Here is a 26925-nt window from a genome sequence, read left to right as displayed (position 1 = left end):
AATCTTTTGACTGTATTGAGTTAGAAGCTGACGTTTATAATTACACCAATGACCATAGACCTTACTATGTGACATATTTCAGCTTGTGTGTCTACTTGTCCCTGAGTGAAGTGATTCGTAATGGATGGACACACAGTCAGATAACAAATTTCAATTTTTTTGTGTGGTTTAATTATAAAGTAACAATTTTCGGATTTTTCCCTTTGTTTGGACTGTAAATGGTGCGTCTTGCAAAATTTTGTGATTCCAGACGAACGACAAGTACCCTGCAGGTTTTGATTTATGTGTTATCTAGTATGTATGTGACATAACTGGCAATACATTTTGACTGCATTTATGCAGAAACTTCAATTTCTTACACCGCCATGTGACCGTAGACTGCAGTAGGTGACATAAATTTCAACTTGATATGTTTATACCTCCTGTGGAAAACTGTTTTCAACAGTCAGAGATACAGACAGATAGACAGATGGACAACAAAGTGATCCTATAAGGGTTTCGTTTTTACAGATTTAGGTACGGAATCCTAAAAACATAAATTTTTAAATACATAACCTATACTTGCATGTCAACATTACTTCTCCACATAGCCGTCAGCAAAACTAAACATCTATAATAACATGACGTCAGCATATTTACCCTTTCATCAAAGAATGTTGCCGCTCGATGCTTCAGCCGCCAGTTGTTAACGGCAGTGTTGACCTCATCGACCGTCGTGAAGTGCTGAGTTGCCATCCCGGGCTTCATTCTGGAGGAGGAGATGAAAGTCACCTGGTGCCAAAGTCTGAACTATAGGTGGGATATTAAAAAAATTTCCTAACCAAAAGATCTTAGTATAATTCTTCCTTGAATACGCAGTAATGGGTGGCTTATTGTCGCGAAGGATTGGCCTTCGGAATTTCGTTAGGGTCACAGTATTTTCAAATGTTACTCTCATGGAGTCTGCTGTCAAAACTCATTTGCAATCCCAAAAAAAACTAAAACCATTATTTTGGAAGTCTGTCTGAATTTTTATGCTTAGGAGGAAGAGCGTTCATCCTTGTCTGTTTCTTAGTTTCAGAGTTTACGTACTGCGCTCTTTTCTCGTTCCCTGTAACGATTTTGTTCAGAAATTCCTTCCCTTCTTCATGATCGCGCCGGAGTAATATCAAGGTTGAATCCTTGCTTTCAGTTTTGTGACCATCGGCTAGACGTTTTGGCATAAAACGTGCATAAAAACGTACGTTAATCTAAACTCTCTGTAAAGATGTTAAAGATGATTGTCCTTGGAATCTCCAGAAATTCGGAAATTATGGACCGACATCTCACAAGCACAATAATTTGGTCAACCAGTTGCGCAAGTTCATCAGCGACGTGTGGATGTCTTCCTCGACCACTTTCATCGTGCATATCTTTGCGGCCAGCCTTAAATTTTCTCCATCAGTCCCTCACAACACCATCACTGATAACCCCATCCCCCTACACACGGCACAATCGACGATGAACTTCGGCGGCACTTGCTTTTACTACTTGCAGGGATGGAATGACAGGAAGTGCCTCGGAACTGTCGGGAGACATACACTACTGGCCACTAAAATTGCTACACCAAGAAGAAATGCAGATGATAAACGGATATTCATTGGACAAATATATTATACTAGAACTGACATGTGATAATATTTTCACGCAATTTGGGTGCGTAGATCCTGAGAAATCAGTACCCAACGCAACCACTCTGGCCGTAATAACGGCCTTGATACGCCTGGACAATAAGTCAAACAGAACTTGGATGGCGTGTACAGGTACAGCTGCCCATGCAGCTTCAACACGATACCACAGTTAATCAAGAGTAGTGACTGGCGTATTGTGACGAGCCAGTTGCTCGGCCACCATTGAATAAACGTTTTCAGTTGGTGAGAGATCTGGAGAATGTGCTGGCCAGGGCAACAGTCGAACATTTTCTGTATCCAGAAAGGCCCGCACAGGACCTGCAACATGCGGTCGTGCATTATCCTGCTGAAATGTAGGGTTTCGCAGTGATCGAATGAAGGGTAGAGCCACGGGTCGTAACACATCTGAAATATAACGTCCACTGTTCAAAGTACCGTCAGTGCGAACAAGAGGTGAACGAGACGTGTAACCAATGGCACCCCATACCATCACGCCGGGTGATACGCCAGTATGGCGATAACAAATACACGCTTCCAATGTGCGTTCACCGCGATGTCGCCAAACACGGATGCGAACATCATGATGCTGTAAACAGAACCTGGATTCATCGGAAAAAATGGAGTTTTGCCATTCGTGCACCCACGTTCGTCGTTGAGTACACCATCGCAGGCGCTCCTGTCTGTGATGCAGCGTCAAGGGTAACCGCAGCCATGGTCTCCGAACTGATAGTCCATGCTGCTGCAAACGTCGTCGAACTGTTCGTGCAGATGGTTGCTGTCTTGCAAAAGTCCCTATCTGTTGACTTAGGGATCGAGACGTGGCTGTACGATCCGTTACAGCCATGTGGATAAGATGTCTTGTCATTTCGACTGCTAGTGAACCGAGGCCGTTGGGATCCAGCACGGCGTTCCGTATTACCCTCCTGAATCCACCGATTCGATATTCTAACAGTTATTGGATGTTGAGCAACGCGAGCATCAGTGTCGCGATACGATAAACCGCAATCGCGATAGGCTACAATCCGACGTTTATCAACGTCGGAAACGTGATGGTACGCATTTCTCCTCCTTACACGAGGCATCACAACAACGTTTCACCAGGCGACGCCGGTCAACTGCTGTTTGTGTATGAGAAATCGGTTGGAAACTTTCCTCATGTCAGCACGTTGTAGGCGTCGCCACCGGCGCCTACCTTGTGTGAATCCTCCACAAAGCTAATCATTTGCATATCACAGCATCTTCTTCCTCTCGGTTAAATATCGCGTCTGTAGCACGTCATCTTCGTGATGTAGCAATTTTAATGGCCAGTAGTGTGGTAACGCATTTCATTTCAGTCGCTTGCTGCTTACACAACGACAAACGCAACAAAGGGTTGACTGACGCAACGTGACCTTGAGAATATGCTTTTCTTGTCACACAAGGGCAGTGAAGCCACAATTATTTGTTTGTATTTAACAGCCAGTCGTAAATGGCAGCAGCGATGTACAAAAAGATATCACCCATTATTTGGTTTCAGAACTGTGAAAAACTGCTTAAAGTTGCATGCGAGTACCCTTCTGTGTTCTGCATGGGCGATAGCGCTCTGGCGTACCGAGAAGGTAAGGTGCCTCTGACAAAGAAAGCGTGCGTCAACATTTCACGGCTGATTTCCTGATAGGGAGACGGGTTATCAGCACGCGCCGCTTATCGCTCGCGCCGTCAATCAGAAGCTTGACACCTAGGTCGCCATCTCAGTCGCATGCAAGAGTGGCCGACGACGACTACGCCGCCATGCGGGTTCTGTGCGCGCTGCTACTGGTGCTGTTCGCCGGTAAGAAGTGACCATTCCCTATATGTAGACAGGCACACATTTGCGCAGTTTTCATGAAATTTGACAACTTTGGAACGTGTAGAGATTCGATTCCAGGTGCAAGAACGTTACTCTTCTGATCCCATTGTGTAGAGCTTCTACAGTACGATCGGAAAGTCGCGTGTTTAAAAATAAACGTCTCTCTAAGTAGGAGCTACACTGCATTTCCCCATCAGCATGATAGCACGAAAAGCAAACGAAGACGCCAATGCAACAGATACACGTCTCAAGACGTCTGTAGTAGATCGCAGTTCACTGACAGGTTGACTGAATACAAGGCACATTTATTAATTAAACAGACAAATAGCTACAAAAAAGCTGTAATTTTACGAAATGAGACTTCTACTACTTACCAACGTACTCCTCACCAATAGTAACTCACTTGTTTTAACGATGAACTATTTTGTTTATATCAGATGCAACGACGTCTGTCTTGTTTGAGCCACTTTCAGACAGATTGTTTCACCTTCTCGTTGTTGCTGAATCTGAGTGAACCAAAAAAAAAAAAAAAAAATCTTGTTTAGGAAACACACATCTCCCTTTTCATAGCGTTCTTTCAAGGGTCTACACAGCTGAGTCTTGTTTCCTTGTGTTTTTGTACTGTTGCGTTAACTCTTCTCATATCCATCTTGCACTTATTTTGCCGTACTTCATCTTATTACTGATAACGTCACGAATATGGGCAACGCTTAGTGCAACTGCTTTCGCTATACGTGTAACAGTAATAAGTAGGTCTTCACGAATAATGTCGTCAATGCGGGTTTCGAGCAATGGAGTTGACACTCCAACTAGCCGGCCAGGACGTTGCTCATCAGTCATTAGGTTCGACCGGTTTTTGAACTTTTTAACCATTTATGGATATTTCTGCTGTTCACCCTACTGCAAAAGTCAAATGGTTCAAATGGCTCTGAGCACTATGGGTCTTAACTGAATGTCCCTAATGTGACGTTTACACTGTTGAACAGTGTTTCGCCAGTCCTTCATATGCATGTGCTACAGATCCTTTTATTTTTTGGGAAATCCAGATGTCACAAAGTCGAACAATTCAGCTACAACAAGATTAATCTGCTGTTTCCGGGAATGCGGATCAGTTGCTGACAAGGAGACGGAGATTGAGCATTTTGGTGGACTCTCAACCAGCTGAGGTGAAGTATGTGATGCCGCGTTCGCCTTCAAAACGTCCAGTGTCAGACATCGTATGGTAGTGCTCAGAAAGTGACGCAGAAATTAAAGTTTTATGCATATCGTATTCATAGTGAATTTTTGGCGCAGGATAAAGAAAAGCTTACAGCGTAATGTACATGGTTCCGGTCATTTGTTGACATCCATGGAATCACAGAACTGTGTCGTGTTCTTTGTGAGGTGTGGTTTCACCTTATTGGATAGATGAATAGCCAAAACACAAGAATTCGGTTAACCGAAAATTCACATACACTGTCAGAAAATTGGAGTGTTGTGTGCCGTATCACGAAGTTCAATAGCTGGGCCCATATTTTATTTGAAACTTCACTGAATAGTGTCGTGTACACAGTTTATTTCACTTCTTGAGGTAAATGAACTATTTGTTTGTTGCAGAAGGACGGTACCACTTGTCACACATCTGATGAGACGCTTCGTTTCTTAAGCGAAATCTTATTAATCGGATCAGTTCGAAAGGATTATGGCTCCCACGTTCTCCCGATCTAAAGTCTCCATATTTCTTCCCGTGCCGGCCGAAGTGGCCGTGCGGTTAAAGGCGCTGCAGTCTGGAACCGCAAGACCGCTACGGTCGCAGGTTCGAATCCTGCCTCGGGCATGGCTGTTTGTGATGCCCTTAGGTTAGTTAGGTTTAACTAGTTCTAAGTTTTAGGGGACTAATGACCTCAGCAGTTGAGTCCCATAGTGCTCAGAGCCATTTGAACCATTTTTCTTCCCGTGGGACTATATTAAAGGGAGGGCGTATAAAAACGTGCTATACACACTGGCGGAACTATAGAGTAACATATCAACGGGGATTAATGTCCAATATCAACGCACTCCTTATATTTCGTCAATGAGTTCTGTACCTGGGAACCATTTTGAGCGTTTGTTATAGACAATGTGTATGATGTTATGAACTAAAATAAATGATGATAATCACTCCAACCATACCTGTATTTTGCAAAGCAGTGAGCGGCGGAGGGGAAGAGTGCATACTGCAATAGTGTCATTTAACCCCATGTCCATTCCGTGCACCACTGGGTTGTGGAAAGGCTGGCTAACACTGCGTTTCTTATTAAGCACAAATTATTCAGATTGTCTTGTCATGGTAACTGCGCTCGATGTTCTTGGGAGGATTCAATAAGGTCCTTGACTCGGTTTGTATTTATAAGACGAATCTCTTGCACGATGTCCAACTTCTATCCTGTAGCAGCTACCAATGGAGGTCTTTCCTGCGACGTTCACGCATTCACTGAAAAAATCAGTGATGAATCGCATAGTTCTTCACCGGCCTATTTCATTTATCGTGGCTGGTAAAGATCCAGTTGATGAACAACGAGACACGATTTGCAAAGGGTCTTCCTGGATGTATTACACATTGTTCTGGTTATTTGTACCAGTATATATTCCCTACAACTAGACTTATGCGGTTGTTGCACCTTAGAGTACTCCGCATGAGTGACTGATTCGCCTACTTATGGACAATGAATTAAACTTGCTGATAGGACTGTGAACCGTCCATGTTGTGAGACACGAGCAGGCCTACAGCTGAGCGAGGCTCGCTGCGCTTCAAAGTGATTCGACCTTCCTGTGTACAGTTACATGGTTCGCGAATACCCTCAAAGATCTGCTGCCATTATTTTCTGGGCCATTTATATGTACTGTGAATGGTAAGCGTCATGTAAGACATCAATGAGGCCCCCTGGCCGCTAAAGGCTCTTCTGTCTATCTTTCAGTTGATACTGACGGACTGAGCTACGTGTTCTAAGAGGCCTTCAGTTCAAAGCAAGTACATCCTCTGATATTCTGCAAGGCATTATTTATGTCGTTGATGGAATATCTGAAATGCATAAAAGTAAACCAGTAGCCGTCCACAGGTCCTGGCGAGTCCTTAGATACCGACCCTCTATTGTGCCATTCTCTCACAATGGTGGCATTTGATGCGGTACGAAGGTGGTGAGCACACCGCTCTCCCGGCATTTGTCAGTTTTCGTGACCAGGAGCCGCTGCTAATCGTTCATGTAAGTCCTTAACTGGCATCACGAGGCTAGGTGCACCTGTTTCCAATCCTTCCACCAAAGAAAAATCCCCAGCAGTGTCGGTAATGGAACCTAGGCCCTTAGGACGATAGTCATCCGCGTTGAGCACTCAGCTAAGGAGGCGGACGAAACGTATAAATCAATGGCGAATTGATACTCTAAGTACGTGAGCTCAGTGGCAACTCAATCAGCGTAAACTGATACTTTTTCTCTCATAATGAAATCGGAAATGTTAGCGTGAAGTTGGTGTTATGAGACTGAGTGTGGTCTGAACATACTAGTATATTATGTGTTCTGTTCTGCTGGGTCTAGGGAAGCGAGGGATATATTTTTATACTGTAGTACGTATTACCGATCTGTCTTTCTATTCTCTTCGTTTACTTTAGTATAATGTGATACTTTAGGAAATACCAGACACAAGTACAATGAGATGAACTTGAACCCATTTGCAATGCTGTTTCGATGATTTTTACAAGGAAGATGGAAGGTCCAATTTAACAGCACGTCGATATCGAATTTTCTACTGTCTTAGGACTTAACACCTCAGGAAACTAAGAGGCAAATGCGAGGAGCGGAACTAGTGAATCAGCTGTGGCCTCAGGCCCTTTTGAAGAAACCATACCAGAAATGAAAAACCGGACAACCTGTGTCAAAATGGCAGGACAGTTACTTGGGCACCAGTCTTCATGCATAAGAAAGCAGCTGAAAACTGTCCGTTCTGACCCTCAGTTGGTTAATTTCAGTGAGCTCATAGCTCCATATTATGCTGGTATTTTATAAGCACACAACTGATCACAGCTTCCGACCGAATGCCCTATGTACATTTTTCACCATGCGGTCCATCACCATTCTTTCCAACTGTTCTTCATATCTTTCGTACACCATGATTTCCGTAATAACTATGTACTATATGTAAGGTGTAACAGTTATCTGTGGTCTCTGCAATACCTGAAACTAAATAGATATTGTGTGTAACGGGCATAAGTACAGTTATTTATATTGGAGACTGAGGATGGTGTGCTGAACATCATATCAGTATTTACGTCATTTGCAGACTAATAATTATAGCTACTAGAAGTAGTATGTTTTAGGTTCGTTAGTACATCCTGGTACATGGGGCAAGAGCAAGCCAATAATGATTATTTTCCCCTAGGCAGCAGGCCAGGTGTTGAAGTGTGGACGCAAAACTGTTAGTCTATAATGACAGTCTAATCCACTTAGTGGTGCAGTTACGACCCTGCAGAAAAGTCAGGTCGCAAAGTTTGCGACGAGATTGTGGGAAGGCTGTTCGACACGGAGAAAAAACAAGCAACATACTTATGTGTGTACATATTAAGGTACCACATATAAAACTATCTGCACTTATACCCGTTGCACGCCGTATGTAAGTTGCAACTAAATTCCCTGTACAGGGTTACACCAAAACAAGAAAAACGTCCAACAAACGTGGGCTCTGAAGTGCATACCTTAACAGCTATGAGCACTTGTTCATCTTCGATACTGTGAACCACATCTCTTCTAATGCAAGCTCTTTGCTTTCCATATTCTGGGAGCCGGTAGTATGGATCAAAAGAAGGAAAAAACGCATTCGGTAAACATGGACTGTAAAATGCATCCTTGAAGAGCTGTGAGCACTTATTCAACTCTGCTACTTACGCCTCATCTCTTCTACTAAACATTTGTTCATAGCTCTTATGGTATGCATTTTAGAGCCCATATTTACCAGACTTTTTTCTTGTTTTGTTGTAAGAACCCTGTCCTCAAAGTATGCAAAGGAAAGTTAGTTACATCTTGTATATGCTGTGTGCTCTCATTAGTATTGTCCCCCTGCATGTGCAATATTCAGGGGAAACCCGAACTTCCCCTCAACATTTCGGATATTTTTGAACAATATTTTCTGAGTAGTTCGGTGTAAGGGACTCGTGGTCTCCGGTGGCTGGTAACAGAATAACTGCATTTCGTTCGTTTCTTTTCTTGCATTTATTTTTGCATCTGTGTTGCACTGAAAATACCTGCTCAGCAGCGAAAAGGTCGACAGTTTGAGCCATGTGTCCTGTTTGGAAACTAAATCGTTGGATACACCCACGGTACGTGCTGTTGACAACAGCAATGCCCTCTTGACTCTGTACTCTAAAGCTTGCATTCAGTACGTCTCCGTCCTGTCTCGGGATTGTTTCCCCGGTACTGTTACGTGTACATTAATAATGATGCACTACGGTTTGAATGTGTTCGCTTATGAGGAGTTGGCTGATATGCATTGCTTGTGTGGCTACAATGAATGGGATAACGACCTGAATAAATCATAATCACATTATTACTATGTAACGAGTCACCAGTGGCCATGGGTCTCTTATTCGACAATACTCATAAAATATTCGTGAACAACCTCCGAAATTTTTTATATTAGTAACCACAGTGCTAAACTTGTGTCCTTACTAGGCCTAAAACCAAAGTGATCGTCTCCTAACCTACCTCAATTTTCTTTCCTACTCTTCAACATAGAACTCTCATCAGCATTTTTGAAGTACGTTATATCTTGATTTAAATCTAAATGACTAATCATGTGGATGACATTTCCTTACTCTGGGACAACTGCCACTTTTCGCATCATTCAGATATTGAATCTATGTCTTTTTGAGATTGGTCTTGATCACCTGATGACATTACTAGACTGTAAATGACATTACCATCTGCAAACATTCTACGAGGGATGCTCAGATTGTCTCTTAAATCATTTATTCAGATTAGGAGCAACAGGGAGCCTGTAACACTTCCTTGGGGAACGTTGGATATCACTTCTGTTTTACTAGATTATTTTGCGTCTGTTACTAAGTACTGTGACCTTTCTGAGAAGAAATCTCAGATCAAGTCGCACAGCTGCAGTGACATTCCATAGGTACGCTATTTGATTAGAAGTCTCTTGTGAGGAACGCTGTCAGTTTGAGATCCCCTGTCGATAGCACTCATTGCTTCGTGAGAATAAAGACCTTGTTGTGTTCCACAAGAGCAGTATTTTCTGATCCTGCTAACTTTGTGTCAATAGACCGTTACCTCCTTGGTAATTCATAATGTTCGAACACACTATATGTTCCACGATCATAATGCAAATCGACGTTGGTATACGGATCTGTAATTCAGCGGATTACACGTATTTCTTTCCTTGAGTATTGGTGTGACCTGTGCATCTTTCCAGCCTTTTGATGTGGATCATTCGTCAGGCGAGCCGTTGTATGTGATTGTTAAGTACGAGGCTATTATATCAGCATACTCCGAAAGGAACCTTATTGGTATGCTGTCTGGACGAGAAGGCTTGTCTTTAAGTGCTTTAAGAACATCTGCTACTAAGTTATCATGTTGGCAGTTATTCTCGATTCGAATTCTGGAATATTTACTTTGTCTTCTTTGTTAAAAGAATTTCGGAAAACTGTGTTTAACAACTACGATTTAGTGGCGCTGCCATTGGTTATATTACCATTGCTATTCATTTCATCATAATTGTCTCGCAAGTTACCGAAACGGCCTCACATCGAAAGAGTTGCAGCAGGCTGCCGAGTACCTCGGATGGGATATCCCCGCCAAAAATGCCATTCGATCATTTCATTTCATTTTACCACCGTAATCCTGTAGAGAGAGTACTGATTGCGTCTTGCCGCTGATGTAATTTATATACAATCAGAATCTCTTTGGATTTTCTGTCAGCAGAGTTTCATTGTGGAAGTTCTAAAAGCATCTGGCACCGACGTCCGCGCTAAGTTTCGAACCTCTATATCTACATGATCACTCTGCAATTCACAATTAAGTGCGTGGCAGAGGGTTCACTGAACCACTTTCAAGGTATTTCTGCACGATTCCACCCTCTAACAGCACGCGGGAAAACGAACACGTAAATCTTTCCGCTATTTATTTTATGAAGATGGTTATTTCTCGTTGTGTAGGTGGAAGCTAACAAATAACTTCGCTTTCGGGGAGAGAAAGTTGATGATTGAAAATTCCCAAGAAGATTTTGCTGCAACGAAAAACACCTTTGTTTTAATGACTGCCACCCTAATCCACGCATCATGTCGGTTGCACTCTCTCCCCTATTTCGTGATAATATTAAACGAGCTAACTTTATTTGAACTTTTTAGATGTCCTCCGTCAGTCCCACCTGATGCGGATCCAACACCGCACAGCAATATTCCAGAAGAGGGTAGACAAGTGTGGCGTACGCAGTTTTTAGTCCATCTGTTGCATTTTCTATGTGTTCTACCAGTAAATCACAGTCTTCGGTTTGCTTTACCCACAACATTATCTACGGGATCGTTCTAATTGAAATTATTCGTAATTGTAATCCCTAAGTATTTAGTTGAATTTACACTTTTAAATTTGTGTGATTTATCACGTAACCGAAATTTAGCGGATTTCTCTCAGTAAAACATCGGCAGTCTTGGAGTATGTGTGCTTTTTAATCTGGCTTGCATTTTCGTTGCTACTGCAACGCTGCTCTGACTTGTGCTGTGTACCACGGGAGATCAGCGCTATCTTTTATTAATTTATTTGATATAAATCTTTCAGTTGCCTGAAATACTATTTCTCTGAATTTAAGCCACATCTCGTCTACATGTACATAGTTAGGGGGGAGTGGAGGCTGTCTTTCAGGTAGGCGTCAAACGAATTTTTATCTACTTTTTAAGTAGAAATATTTTGAGTTTACTTTTGGTGGATTTGGATGTGCAATTTGCCGTAGTCAGTCTCGTTACAACGCTCTTTGGTCACTAATCCCTGTATACGTCTTGATGTTTCTTATTTGTTCAGGATTATTTGTAGCTAAAACGTCAAGTATGTTTCCGGAAGCATTTATATTTCGAGTGGGTTTCTGAACTAATAGCTCAAAATAATTTTAGGAGAAAACATTTAGTATAATATCTGCCGATGTTTTATACGTACCACCGGCTTTGAAAATGTATTTTGGCCAACAAATGGAGGTTACATTGAAGTCACCACCACCTCTTATTGTATGGGCGGGCACCCATTTGGGACTCAAGCTTTCTATGAACAAGAAACTTGACATAAGGTTGTCTGTAAGGGGATGTTTCACTTGTATCTGCATTTGCTTTATTAAGATGCATAATAACTTCTGCACTGGCGAGCTCTTTGTCTAGCTCGCAGGTGTACAAGACAATGTTGGAACTGCATTGCAATAGAAGAAGATCGCCTGAATTGTTCTACTGAGAGGGTTTTTAAGATACGATATGATATGATATGTTCTGCTTAGTAGAATCATTTACAACGGTGTCTAGTATGAAATTATTGTATGGAGACTAAGATGTAGTAAATTTAGGGACTGTGAGATGTGTATATCTTTAAACTCTTTTGTTGTTAACCTCCTCGGCCCACCCTTCCTGCTCCTTCTCATTGGCGACTTTCTACGTTCTGAGCGAATGATGTTCTTCCTATTGAATGGAATGAAACAAGTTCGTGTTGGTATTTGGCTAGTTGTTCAACAAAACGGTTGGAAGAATTTAATTAAAATTATTTCCCATATTCACTTAAACTACTTTACTGGCATTGCCAGTGTCACATCTAGCATTCCATTTGCCATTGTTGGGGCATCGTTCTCCAGGAATGGTTTTCCAACGTGTGCAGCTCACTGCATCGTATACTAGTTGAGTCTCTGGTTTGAACATTGGTCATAATTTGAAGCCCCCATGTCGAACGATTGTTCGTCAGATGCGGCGTTGAAGATGAAAAATTTTCTATAGACGTGGGATAGACTCATTCTCATCCTAAGAAAACGTAGATTCGATTGAGGAGAAAGATAGTCAAGAAGTTATATCTTAAGAAAGCCAGAGACAGAGTTGATAGAGAACTAATTGAAGGAATAAAAATAGGATCAGGCAAGCTTGTAGGCTTGCATCTATGCTGTTTAATATCTACCTAGACGCCTGGACTAGATCACAGGAGAGTGAATAGGTGGCAAGTGAGGTATCTGTATAGGCGGAGCGTGTGTTGACTGAATCTAATAAGGTGAATCTAGTAAGGTGAAACGGTAGAACATATAAATAGGAAATGCGAATAACTCACAATCAAAATAAATAAGGAAAACGGAAGTATGATACTAGGAAAAAGGAGATATTGCCACAATCACGATAGAAGAACCAGAATTAAAGCAGATTTCAAAATTCAAGTACTCAGGAAATATTAGAACGGTGGTCCTACAGGAAATTGGTATGTGAGCTACCGAAAAAAACCGCCATCCCAAAAGATTGGCAAAACACTACAAATGGTTCATAGTATTATACGTTGCAGAGACATAAACACTGAGAAAAGATAAAGAAAGAAAACTGTAAAGACTATAAATGTGGGTATCGAGGTAACTAGAGGGTGTGAGTTGAAAAGGGAGTCGAGAAACACAGAGGTGCTGGCAAGACTCGGGAGAACAGAAAACTTTTAGAGATCATATGAAAAAGAAAGAAAAATTGTCTAGACAACATCTTGAGAGTCGGCGTTTACACTACCAAGTAAATGAAGGGATGGTAAAGGGAAAGAGAGGGAGAGGAAGAAAGCAGACAGCAATAAACCAACAGTATCAGTGCAACTGAAGATAAAATAAAAAAAGCACAAGACAGGAAGAGGTGGACAAGTACCAAGGGTATTTTGTATTCCGCAATACTGAATCTCTTGACGTGGGAATGTGTTTTATCTTCTTCTGATAAGTCGGATGGCCTGGTTCTAAGCTTCACAGGCTGCCAGGGCAGAGGTTCAGAGCCATGGCAGTAACTTTTCACGGGCCGTCGGTTTCCGGTCGGGCTCATAAAACAAAGAAACCAAGCCGCTCCTGATGCCTGGCAATTAACTGCTGGCGCCGCTGCCGGTTTTGTTGTCCTAGTAACGAGGTCTCGCCCAGGCCTGCCAACTTCTGACGCGGTTTTATTGAGGACGTGGCGTACTCACTGCTCCAGTGCTGCCTGTTTTCTACCTCTTTCCCTTTGCGTTCGCCTTCAGCACTTTCGTCAGCATTCGAACGGTGAGAATAACAGGAGCCCCAGAGTAAATAGTTTTAATTCTGACCGCGGGAACAGTGTTCACAAAGTTATAAACCAGCACCACTGCATTAGTAATTATTGATATCTTTTAATTTGCTTCCTCGTGATTGTTGTCAACATGCCATGGATTTTCTTGTAAAGTTACGAACATTGGTAGAAGAACTAAATAAACGCTAACCAGGTGGTTTGTGGTACGAGGATCTTTTGCCTATCAGGCGACTTTCTAATCTTAAAATATTAGTCGTATAAATTTCTTATTAATTCCTCAGGATTCTGCACAGAAAAGTCTCATAAAGCTATTAAGTAAGACCTTATGATTCTTATGGAAACGAGGTTCGTGCTGAAGTAGTTATCACACCATCACTTTTATTGCGTACCAGTATACACACAACATGAACATCAACCGAAAGCTGCAGTACGAACACATAGCAAGCAGTGTCGAATTAGTCCACCGCTGGTCTACCAGCCCTAACACAATCATCCTTCACCGAGGGCGAAGCATGGAGGCAGCTGTGGAAGTACAGAAGAGAAAAGTTGAGATGCGAATCAAGATGGTTTTAGAAAAAGCAGGGGTCCAAATTATACTCAAATATCGAAACGTGAGCAAAGTTCCAAACGAAAATCCAACCACGTACACAGCGTAGTCTGAGTCCAGAGATTAGCTTTGTCATGAAGGCAAGAATGGTTTTCGTAGCACTTCATGACCGCTTTTGCTGAATCCCTTTCTGCGATAAGTGAGGCCGGCCGGGGTGGCCGATCGGTTCTAGGCGCTACAGTCTGGAACTGCGCGACCGCTACGGTTGCAGGTTCGAATCCTGCCTTGGGCATGGATGTGTGTGATGTCCTTAGGTTAGTTAGGTTTAAGTAGTTCTAAGTTCTAGGGGACTGATGACCTCAGATGTTAAGTCCCATAGTGCTCAGATCCATTTGAACCATTTTTTTGCGATAAGTGAACGATGTAGGGCAGATTACATCTACATACATGTACAGTGCACGCAAGATTGTACTTCTTTCCTACACCAGCGATTTTATGCACTATTCCATTCGCACATTGCTTGACAGAAATATCAATATCTCTGTGCCTCAGTACGCGCACAGTTCTCTCTTAACGTAATTTCACGATCCCTACGCGAGGCCTAACCGAGTGGCAGCAAAATAGTCGCACAATCTTCTTCGAATGCAGGTGCTCTAAATTTGACGAGAGCTACGTTATCTTTCCTCGAAAGACACCCATTTCAGTTCCCCGAGATTTTCGTTACACTTTTGCTTGAGCTATACCGACCAGTTACGATCTTAGCAGCACGCTTTTGAATTCGCTCCATGTCTGTTGTTATACCTACACTACTTGATAAGGACTACAAATACTGTGATAGTTAAAACTGGTTGCGTTCTGCATGCGATTTTCATTACAGAGGCGCTGTGCTTTGCCAGAATCCTCCCAACAAATCTAAGCACTCTGTAATAATGATTTTACGAAATAGTCCCATTACACATCGCTTCTTAGTATTAACTCTCCATACTTATACTAATCTCGTAGTCTCATACTGCTGGGTTCTTTTTATGTGTTACAGGCTTTGCCTTCCTTTTATTCACTTTTAATGAGGATTGCCATTCATCACACCAAGTGGTATTTCATTCAAAGTCTTTCTGCATTTCCTCCAACGGCGATTCTTTCCTCTACACAACAACGTCGTCAGCTAGCAATTTTATAGCGCTCCTGATCCAATCTGATTAATTTTTTGTGAATATTGAGAACGTCAGAGGTTACGTTCAGCTTCCTTCTGTCATACATGATATCACTTTCGTTTCTGTAGGGCACTGGGCTTCCAATGTAACGTACTGAATTGTACTAGTCGTACACGGTCTAGTCGCAATATTGTGACCACCACCTATGTTCAACGTTAACATGCAATAACCACACACATAAGGCAGATGTCAGCACTTGCAGTGGACTGTGTATAAAGCATGAGCCGGCCGCTGTGGCCGAGCGGTTCTAGGCGCTTTAGTCGACGCTGCTGCTACGGTCGCAGGTTCGAATCCTGCCTCGGGCCTGGATGTGTGTGATGTCCTTAGATTAGGGGACTGATGACCTCAAATGCTAAGTCCCATAGTGCTTAGAGTCATTTGAAGTATTTTATAAAGCATGTCGGGAGAGGGACTGGGGCGGGAAACAATGCGTCATTGCCGTAATGTGGAAACAGAGAAATTTATCTAATGACCAGAATGCCATGATCATTGGCGAAGGGTGGGAGCATTTCCTGAACGGCTAAGTTCGAGAACTGTTCGTGCGCCGCCGCGGATGACCTATACTGTACATGGCAAAATTGTGCTATCCAAAACCGGCGCCGAGGCAACCACCACGGGCCATAGAAGACAGAGGTGAACGAAGGTTGTGGGGATGTTTACGAGCGAATAGACAAGCAACTGATGAACAACTGACCGTCAAGAGGAAACGAGGGGCTACCGAAAGTGTCTCCACAACAATCATTCACCAAACGTTGCTGCGTATGGCCTACACAGGCGGCAACTGGTTCATGCATCCGTACTGACTGCTGTTCATCGGCGCCGAAGGCTGGAATTTGCATGCCAAACCGCAACTGGACTTTCACTGAGTGGCGACAAATGGGCTTTTCAGATGAATCATATTTTATGCAGATGTCCAGCGGCGTGTGCGGCGTGAAGAATCTGAAAGCAAACACCATGTTACAATTGTCGGAAGGGTTCAGACCGAAGGAGGGACCGTTATTGTAGGGAGAATGTTTTTGTAGCATTTCTTGGTTGATCTAGTCATTCTGGAAGTCACAATGGATAATACAAATAAGCATCTGTCATTGAGAACCATTTCCACCCCTACATGTAGCACCTACCATGAGGACAATGCAAAGTGTCGCACATCTCACAGTGTACATGCGTGTTTTGAAGAGCAGCGGGATGTGTAGTAACCACAACCAACAGCGGGAACGCCTTGGGCTGTGGGTCGGAGGTGCCAGGCGGGGAAGCCGCCGGCGGTGGAGCACGCACCACCTGGTAAACACAGGACGAGTCGGACGACAGACCAACGACAACTGACAACAACCGACCACGACCGACTATGAGCGACACAACGAGGAAGAGATAAACAACGGAGGTTTGTGGAAACCACAACACCAAACACAAATTCACTTGGAACCAGAGCCAGGCAAATGTCAACAACGAGCAACGACCAGAACGCAGTACCGCCGAGATAGAAACGAAATCCAGAGCGAGTACCAGACTGGCTGAACTAGGTTTTTTTTTTTTCCTTTATTGTATTTCAATTCCCCATCGGGGCGGGCTGGCAGCAGCATATGCGCTGCTCTTCAGCCGAAAGACATAGAACAAAACAATAGAAGACATTTAAAAACAGCAAAGGAGAGAAGAAGGCGAACATAGATATAAAAAAGGGAGAACATCATGGAAGGCAATAGACAAAAAACGGGGTGATTGTAAAATGGAGATAAAAAACTGTTTAAAAGTAGCACACACAAAAAGCCACATACTGCGACGATTAAAAGAACACAAGGCACAGTATGACTGGAGCATAAAGGTGTTGACGGATGGCAGAGCACACAACATAACACTGACGGCGAACCTCAAGGCAGTACACAATTAAAATCACATCTCTTGACGCACACGAGAAACAGCACTAAACACAACACTGATGTGGCACACTGATGATGATCAATACAGAGGATCTGCCAGGTTCAAGGAGAGGAGGGAGATCTGAAGAAGGGAGGGAGGGGAAGAGATGGGGGAGGGGAATGGGGGGCGCGCGGAAGAGGGCCAGGTAGGGAGGGATGTGGGAAAGAGAGAGGCAAGTATGAGGTGCAGGGTCTCAGGGGAGGGGGGGATGGAGGAAAATCCGCCTTGGGAGAAGGAGGAAAGAGGAGAAGGGGGCCCTGGGGAGGGGGGGGGGGGGAACAAGGCCGGGTTATAGTTGGAAGGAAGGGTATATGTCACGGCGAAGTTCGTCATCCGGGAGGGGGAGGCGTTGGAAATTGCCCTGATGAAGGAGATGGAGGGTGTGGAGGTGGAGAGAGGGAGGGATACAGCGATAGAGGCGCGGCAACGGGCGGGGGGTGGAGAGGAAGGAGGAAACCAGAGGGTGGGGGGGATCAACCCTGCGAACAATGTAAAGGATGCGGAGATGTTGGAGGAACAAGAGGAGGTGGGGGAAGGGGATCAGTTCATACAGGAGCCGTGTGGGGGAAGGAAGGCGGATACGGAAGGCAAGGCGGAGCGCATGGCGTTCAAGGATTTGGAGGGCCTTGTAAAAGCGGGTGGGGGCGGAGATCCAGGCGACGCTGGCATAACAGAGGATAGGACGGATGAGGGATTTGTAGGTGTGGAGGATGGTAGAAGGATGAAATCCCCATGTCCGGCCGGACAGGAGTTTCAGCAGGCGGAGGCGGGAATGGGCTTTCTGCTGGATGGTCAGGAGATGAGGGGTCCAGGTGAGGTGTCGGTCAAGGGTGAGGCCAAGGTATTTCAGGGTGGGGGTGAGTTGGATAGGGCGACCATAAAGGGTGAGGTAGAAATCATGGAGGCGAAAGGAGGGTGTGGTGCGGCCTATGATGATTGCCTGGGTTTTGGAGGGGTTGAGACGGAGGAGCCACTGGTTACACCAAGTGGTGAACTGGTTAAGGTGGGTTTGGAGGGTACGTTGAGACCGTTGAAGGGTAGGATAGAGAGCCAGGAAGGCGGTGTCATCAGCATATTGGAGAAGGTGGACTGGTGGGGGTGGCTTGGGCATATCAGCTGTATACAAGAGATAAAGGATAGGGGAGAGGACAGAACCCTGGGGGACGCCAGCCGTGGGATAACAGATACGGGAGTTGGTGTTGTGGAGGGTGACATAGGAAGGACGGTGCGAGAGGAAGGAAGCGACCAGACGGACAAAATTGATAGGCAGGGCGTAGGTTTGGAGTTTAAAGAGGAGACCGGGATGCCATACACGGTCATAGGCATTTTGGAGGTCAAGGGAAACAAAAATGGCGGAGCGACGGGAGTTGAGCTGGAGGGACAGAAGGTGAACAAGGTTGAGGAGTTGGTCGTCAGCAGAGAAGGAGGGTCGGAAGCCACACTGGGTAAGGGGGAGGAGGTGGTGTTGAGCAAGGTGCCGATGGATACGGTGGGAGAGGATGGATTCAAAGACCTTACTGAAGACAGAGGTGAGGCAGATGGGACGATAGGAAGAGGCGGCAGAAGGGGGTTTGTTGGGTTTGAGGAATAGGAGGACGCGGGAGGTCTTCCACAGGTCAGGGTAGAAGCCAGTTGAGAGGATGACATTATAGAGATGGGCGAGGACAGTTAGGAAGGAATAGGGGCTTTCTCGAAGGTGACGGTAGGTGACACAGTTGTGACCAGGGGCCATGTTACGTTTGGACTGGAGGAGAAGTTTAATGTCTTGTGCTGTGATGGGAGTGTTGACGTCGGAGGGGGGCAACTGCCCCAAGTACTGGATACTAGGAGCAAGTGGAGCGACTGAGGTATCAGCACGTTCCATGACGGTGGGGAAAAGAGAATAATCAAAGTGGGGATCATCGGGGATGGAGAAGACCTTGGAAAGGTGGGAAGCGAAGTGGTTGGCCTTACTGAGGTTGTCTGGAAGGGGGCGATCGTTATGGAGAAGGGGGTAGTGGGGAGCGGAAAGGGAACCAGTAAGACGATGGAAGGCGGACCAGTACTTGGAGGAGTTGATAGGGAGGGTGGCATTGAGTCGTGTGCAGGTCTGGCGCCAGTCCCGGCGTTTCGTTGCTGTAATAAGGTTCCGTACGTGTCGCTGTATTTGCCGGTGGCGTTGGAGTGTATCCCTGTCACGAGTGCGGAGGAAGGAGCGATAGAGGCGGCGGGATTCACGGAGGAGGAGGACAGCCCGCGGAGGGAGAGTGGGACGGTGTGGGTGGATGGTTTTAGTAGGAACATGGGCTTCCACGGCGTCAGTAATTACCGTTTGAAGGAAGGATGAGGCGCGGATGATGTCGTCAGGATGGCGATAGGTAAGAGGGTGGCTTTCGACCTGGGTGGAGATGGAGTCCCAGTAGGCATCCCAGTTGGCACGGCGATAGTCATGGACGACCTTGGGAGAGGGTGCAGGTTGCGGAGCCGGAGGGGGGCGGTTTGCAGACGTTATGGTGAGAAGGACAGGGAGGTGATCGCTACCTGTGGGGTCAAGGACAGCGACAGTGATACGCCCAAGGAGGTTGGCAGAGGCAATGACAACATCGAGGGTGGTGTTACTTTCGGGTCGGGTGTGCTGGGGAATGGGAACAAGGTCACCCTGGATTGTGGAGAGGAACTGATGCCACCGCCGAAGGGCAGCAGGAGTACGGCTATGGATGTTGAGGTCGGCGGCAATCACATAGGTGGAGAAGGTGTGGTCAATGTGTGAGATGAAGTCATAAGGAAGAGGAGCAGTGGAGCGGACATAGTTGGTGGCACAGGTAATGGTGAGGGAGGGGAAGAAGACGCTAAGGATAAGGTGTTCAGTGGGGTCATTGAGGAGAGGTTGTGGCCGAACGGGGATATGCTTAAGGTGGCCAATCGCGACTCCACCCTGCGCACGAGGACCAGGAGCATCAGTGCGGTGGAGGATATAGGGGGAGGTGCGGATAGAATGGTGGGGCTGGAGAAAGGTTTCGTTCAAGAGGAAGGTGTCGACCTGGTGGTGGGAGAGGGTGTGCATGAGGAGGTATTTGTTGGAGTGGAAGGAGTGAATGTTCTGGAAGAGGATGCGAGACTCGTGCTGCACCATGATGGGAAGGAGGGGGGGAAGAGAGGGAAGGGAAGAGACTTAAACTAGGGTGTCGAGGCGGGTGAAGGCGAAGTGGGCTTGGTTGTGGGAGTAGGTGGCGAAGGTGTTCAGGTGGAAAACAGAGCAAGCAGCAAAGGATATTTGTTGGAAGGTGTGTGGGCGCTGAAAAGGGTGAATGTCTTGGAGTACAACGGTAATGAACCGGATGATGTCCTCGGCTGTGGGTGGTGGACGGAGGGAATTGTTAGGATGGACAGGAGGATCGACGGGACGAACTGGGACTGTAAGTTCAGGGGTGGCTGGAGGGGGTTTAGCTTTACACTTGTGGGAGTGTGTGGGATGGGGGCCATTGCAGGTATTACAGGAAGGAGGAGCAGCGAGGTTGGGGCAGTTCTTGAGAAAGTGGGAGGCCTTGCAATGGGGACAGGTGGGGGGGTTTTTGCAGTTGGGAGTCAGGTGGTCATTGTACATCAGGCACCGCTGGCAACGGTAGGATTGGGGAGGGGATTTGGAGGATTCAACAGGGTGGCGACGGTGGTATATCAGGGCACCCTGGGTGAGGAGATGGTCTATGGATGGGGCGGACTCTGAGAATACCCGCATGAGGTAGGTGGGACCAGAGGCATTGTGGATACGGCGGGCAGAGCGGATTTCCAAGTTCGGGTGGGAGTTTAGATCTACCAACACTTCATCCTATGTGATCACCGGGCTGAGCTTGGTGATCACAGCGGTGTAGGTGGGGGGGGGGGGGCGACGGGGAGGCTGGGGCTGACGAGGAGTGGAAGCAGAAAGGAAGGGTGTCAGAGAGGCGTGGGGGCCAAACATAACTCGTGGGAGTTTTCGCAGGAGGTCTGTGTGAAAGGATGGGGACGGGGACTTGATAAGGACTGAGTCCCTGTGGGGAATGAGTAGGGAGATGGGAGCACCAGGTAAGTACTTTCGTATTTCCTTGGTGAGGGTACGGGCGTCGAGGAACTTAGGATCGGGAGTTGACAGGACAAAGGTGTGGAGGGTGGGGGCCAAGGTAGGGGTGGCAGGAGGAGGGGTGGTGTCCATGGTGACGGCAGGGGGAGGGGGAGGTGGTGTTGATTTTTTGTGGGAAGTGGCGGGAGCAGAGTCGGTAAGGACGCGCTTTTGGGGTTTTTTGGAGACTGGAGGCTGGGAGGAGGGGAGAGGGACGGGGAGGAGAGGGAGGTGGCAGGTGGCAGATCCCTGTGGCGTAGTGGAGGGACCGGGAGAAGCAGCCTGTTCAGTGGTGGCGATGGTGGCTCGGCGCGACGTGATGCGTGCAGGAGATGCAGAAGACGAAGCGATGGGGTCGGTGAGAGAGGGGAAGCCAACCACCTGAGGGGCGGCAGCAGAGGCGGCAACAGAGGCGTACGTGAGGGCGGAGGTAGTAGTGGGAGCTGTTGAGGGTGTGGAGGCTGGAGGAAGGGTGTAGAGGTGTGGGTATACAGCAGGGGAGGAGATAGGGGGGTGGGTAAGTGGGGGAAGGGAAGGGGAGGTGGAAGGAGGGAGGCCAGGGGCGGCACTCCAGGAAGTGACTGTGGGAGAGGGGGAGGGGGAGGTGTAGATGACGGTGGAGGTGGGAGTACTCATTGCAGACGAACGGCGACGGACAGACGGACGTGCAGCGGGCGGCGTCGGCGTCGGCTATGGGCAGCGGCGAACAGACGGACGAACAGCAGGCGGCGTCGGCGGCGGCGGCGAACAGACGGACGAACAGCAGGCGGCGTCGGCGTCGGCGGCGGCGAACAGGCGGACGAACAGCAGGCGGCGGCGGCGGCGGCAGCGGTTACGACGACGGCGATGGACAGCCAGCAGGCAGGCGGACGGACGGACGGACGGACGGACGGACGGACGAACGAACGAACAGCGACAGCAGCGGGCAGACAGACAGACAGACAGACAAACACACACAATCTTCGAAGACGGAGATTCCACCCTGAGAGTAGCCCAGGCTTCGCAATCTGACGCTTTCGAAGGAGGGGAGCCAACCCTCTAGATGCTGAACTAGGGCAGAGCGGGTCCCTATATACGAAACCGGAGCTGTCTCACGTGGCTTAGCGGTGGCGCCCTCGCTGCGCGAGAGCCGCTGCGCGGAATAGCCGCCGCGGAGGCGGAGCCCTCTATGGGCTGACCACGTCCATTTGTTCTGCTGCGTATTCGACTTCCGCGGCGGAAGGTACTAGAGGATGAGTTTACCTCACTCCCCTGGTCACCAGACTGCTGGAATTTCAACCCATTCGAGAATTTGTGGATAACGTCGATCGCACTGTACATGCCATGGATCCCCAACCGAGAAACCCAGTGCAGCTGGCCACGGCACTGAAGTCAACAAGGTTCCACATACCTGTCGGTACCTTCCAGGACCTTATTGACTCTCTTCCTGCACATCTCGCAGTGGTCCGCTGTGCAATAGGTGGTTATTCGGGCTTTTGTCGGATGGTCACATTAATGGGATTGGACACTGTATATTCAATAAACGAATCATATATTTCCGAAGGTACTGCGTATGATTGCATCTTATTTAATAGTGAACGACCTGGTTGAACGCTTTTTGGAATTCTAGGAAGAGGTAACCTACATATAGTGTTTGCAAGACACGGTGTATGATTAAAAGCAAACTGTGTTTCATTATTCTCTAGTACCGTGCAACACACAGACTTCAACGACATGGGTTTGTAGATCCGATATGAGTAAATGTGAATATAACCCGAACATATACATTCGATACACGGTTAGAGCAACCTAACGGTCAGGTAGGCTCTGGACGTGGAGGGTCATCTACTGCTAGACCACGAGTGCGTACTGAAATTTTCTTCTCTTGATTCTCCTACAAAATGCTCTAGTAATAATCAATCATGTGCTGCGCGCGGTAGCCGAGCTGTCTGAAGCGTCTTCTCACGGTCCGCGTGGCTTCCCCCGTCGCAGGTTCGAGTCCTCCTTCGTGCATGGGTGTGTGTGTCGTCCTTAGCGTAAGTTAGTTTAAGTTAGATTAAGTAGTGTGTCTTAGGAACCGATGACCTCTTCAGTTTGGCCCCATAAGACCTTACGACAAATTTCCAAAGTTTAATAACAATGTACATCATGAAATGATGGTTCAAATGGCTCTGAGCACTATGGGACTGAGGTCATCAGTCCCCTAGAACTTAGAACTACCAAAACCTAACTAACCTAAGAACATCACACACATCCATGCCCGAGGCAGGATTCGAACCTGCGACCGTAGCGGTCTCGCGGTTCCAGACATCATGAAGTGACATTTTAGGTTCAGTAACAACCGATGTCGAAAATATTTTATTGTTGCCTAATGACCTTAATAAAAAGTTTATAGGACGTTCAAAACCTTTAGGCTCATGTAATTTTTTTAAATGACTTTCATCTGTACTGATGTAAACATTTGCATCTTATAACAACAAATTACTATAATATCATCAGTACGAAGTGACGACTGCTATTCCCAACGCATGGATTGTAGTGATGGATATTCGATTGCACTCTCTGTAATAACCCTCTTGTGAACTCTGTAATAAGTCAGATAGTTACGACATTATAGACAAGTTCGTCGCCACTTTTTGGTTGGATTTCACGCACCAACAGCTTCAAGTGGCCCACAGGAAAAAGATCCAGTCGAACGATGAGGGTATCTGTTATTCAAGTTGTTGTTGTTGTTGTGGTCTTCAGTCCTGAGACTGGTTTGATGCAGCTCTCCATGTTACTCTACCCTGTGCAAGCTTCTTCATCTCCCAGTACCTACTGCAACCAACATCCTTCTGAATCTGCTTGGTGTATTCATCTCTTGGTCTCCCTCTACGATTTTTACCCTCCACGCTGCCCTCCAATACTAAACTGGTGATCCCTTGATGCCTTAGAACATGTCCTACCAACAGATCTCTTCTTCTAGTCATGTTGTACCACAAACTCCTCTTCTCCCCAATTCTATTCAATACCTCCTCATTAGTTATGTAATCTACCCATCTAATCTTCAGCATTCTTCTGTAGCACCACATTTCAAAAGCTTCTATTCTCTTCTTGACCAAACTATTTATCGTCCATGTTTCACTTCCATACAAGGCTACACTCCATACAAATACTTTCAGAAACGACTTCCTGACACTTAAATCTATACTCGATGTTAACAAATTTCTCTTCTTCAGAAAGAAACGCTTTCCGTGCCATTGCCAGTCTACATTTTATATCCTCTCTACTTCGACCATCATCAGTTATTTTGCTCCCCAAATAGCAGAACTCCTTTACTACTTTAAGTGTCTCATTTCCTAATCTAATTCCCTCAGCATCACCCGACTTAATTCAACTACATTCCATTATCCTTGTTTTGCTTTTGTCGATGTTCATCTTATATCCTCCTTTCAAGACACTATCCATTCCGTTCAACTGCTCTTCCCAGTTTTTATTTCTTCTCCATGAATTTTAATACCTACTCCGAATTTTTCTTTTGTTTCCTTTACTGCTTGCTCAATATACAGATTGAACAACATCGGAGAGAGGCTACAACCCTGTCTCACTCCCTTCCCAACCACTGCTTCCCTTTGATGTCCCTCGACTCTTATAACCGCCATCTGGTTTCTGTACAAATTGTAAATAACCTTTCGCTCCCTGTATTTTACCCCTGTCACCTTCAGAATTTGAAAGGGAGTATTCCAGTCAACAATGTCAAAAGCTTTCTCTAAGTCTACAAATGCTAGAAACGTAGGTTTACCTTTCCATAATCTACCTTCTAAGATAAGTCGTAGGGTCAGTATTCCCTCACGTGTTCCAATATTTCTACGGAATCCAAACTGATCTTCCCCGAGGTCGGCTTCTACTAGTTTTTCCATTTGTCTATAAAGATTTCGTGTTAGTATTTTGCAGCCGTGACTTATTAAACTGATAGATCGGTAATTTTCTCATCAGTCAACACCTGCTTTCTTTTGGATTGTAATTATTATATTCTTCTTGAAGTCTGAGGGTATTTCGCCTGTCTCATACCAGATGGTAGAGTTTTGTCAGGACTGGCTCTCCCAAGGCTGTCAGTAGTTCTAATGGAATGTTGTCTACTCCCGGAGCTTTGTTGCGACTCAGGTCTTTCAGTGCTCTGTCAAACTCTTCACGCAGTATCATATCTCCCATTTCATCTTCACCTACATCCTCTCCCATTTCCATAATATTGTCCTCAAGAACATCGCCCTTGTATAGACCCTCCATACACTCCTTCCACCTTTCTGCTTTCCCTTCTTTGCTTAGAAATGGGTTCCCATCTGAGCTCTTGATATCCGTATAAGTGGCTCTCTTTTCTCCAAAGGTCTCTTTTCCTGTAGGCAGTATCTATCTTACCCCTAGTGACGTAAGCCTCTACATCCTTACATTTGTCCTCTAGCCATCCCTGCTTAGCCATTATGCACTTCCTGTCGATCTCATTTTTGAGACGTTTGTATTCCTTTTTGCCTGCTTCATTTACTGCATTTTTATATTTTCTCATTTCATCATTTAAATTCAATATTTCATCTGTTACCCAAGGATTTCTACTAGCCCTCGTCTTTTTACCTACTTGATCCTCTGCTGTCTTCACCACTTCATCCTCCAAAGCTACGCATTCTTCTTCTACTGTATTTCTTTCCCCCATTCTTGCCAAGTGTTCCCCTATGCTCTCCCTGAAACTCTGTACAACCTCTGGTTTAGTCTGTTTATCCAGGTCCCGTATCATTAAAATTCCCAACTTTTTGCAGTTTCTTCAGTTTTAATCTACAGTTCATAATCAATAGATTGTGGTCAGAGTCCACATCTGCCCCTGGAAATGTCCTACAATTTAAAACCTGGTTCCTAAATCTCTGTCTTACCATTATATAATCTATCTGAAACCTGTCAGTATCTCCAGGCTTCTTCCATGTATATAATCTTCTTTTATGATTCTTGAACCAAGTGTCAGCTATGATTAGGTTGCGCTCTGTGCTAAATTCTACCAGGCGTCTTCCTCTTTCGTTTCTTACCCCCAATCCATATTCACCTACTACGTTTCCTTCTCTCCCTTTTCTTACTGACAAATTCCAGTCACCCATGACTATTAAATTTTCATCTACCTTCATTATCTGAATAATTTCTTTTATTTCATCATACATTTCTTCAATTTCTTCGTCATCTGCAGAGCTAGTTGGCATATAAACTTGTACTACTGTGGTAGGCGTGGGCTTCGTATCTATCTTGGCCACAACAATGCGTTCACTATGCTGTTTGTAGTAGCTTACCCGCATTCCTATTTTCCTATTCATTATTAAACCTACTCCTGCATTACCCCTATTTGATTTTGTTTTTATAACCCTGTAGTCACCTGACCAGAAGTCTTGTTCCTCCTGCCGCCGAACTTCACTAATTCCCACTATATCTAACTTTAACCTATCCATTTCCATTTTTA

General features: G+C 45.7%; 1 protein-coding gene across 1 annotated transcript in view; it reads left to right on the top strand.

Moving 5' to 3' along the window:
* The first annotated feature begins 3376 nt into the window (after window positions 1-3376).
* Window positions 3377-26925, top strand: part of LOC124622644 — a 162795-nt gene continuing 139246 nt past the window's right edge. The window contains exon 1 of the mRNA XM_047148424.1: window positions 3377-3459. Coding sequence (XP_047004380.1) covers window positions 3420-3459 — 40 coding nt within the window. The 5' untranslated portion in view covers window positions 3377-3419. The remainder of the gene's footprint in view (window positions 3460-26925) is intronic.

Source organism: Schistocerca americana, chromosome 7 (assembly GCF_021461395.2).
Source record: "Schistocerca americana isolate TAMUIC-IGC-003095 chromosome 7, iqSchAmer2.1, whole genome shotgun sequence".
Classification (NCBI taxonomy): domain Eukaryota; kingdom Metazoa; phylum Arthropoda; class Insecta; order Orthoptera; family Acrididae; genus Schistocerca; species Schistocerca americana.
The sequence above is the reverse complement of the archived record's forward strand: the minus strand, read 5'-3'. Positions and strand labels throughout refer to the sequence as shown.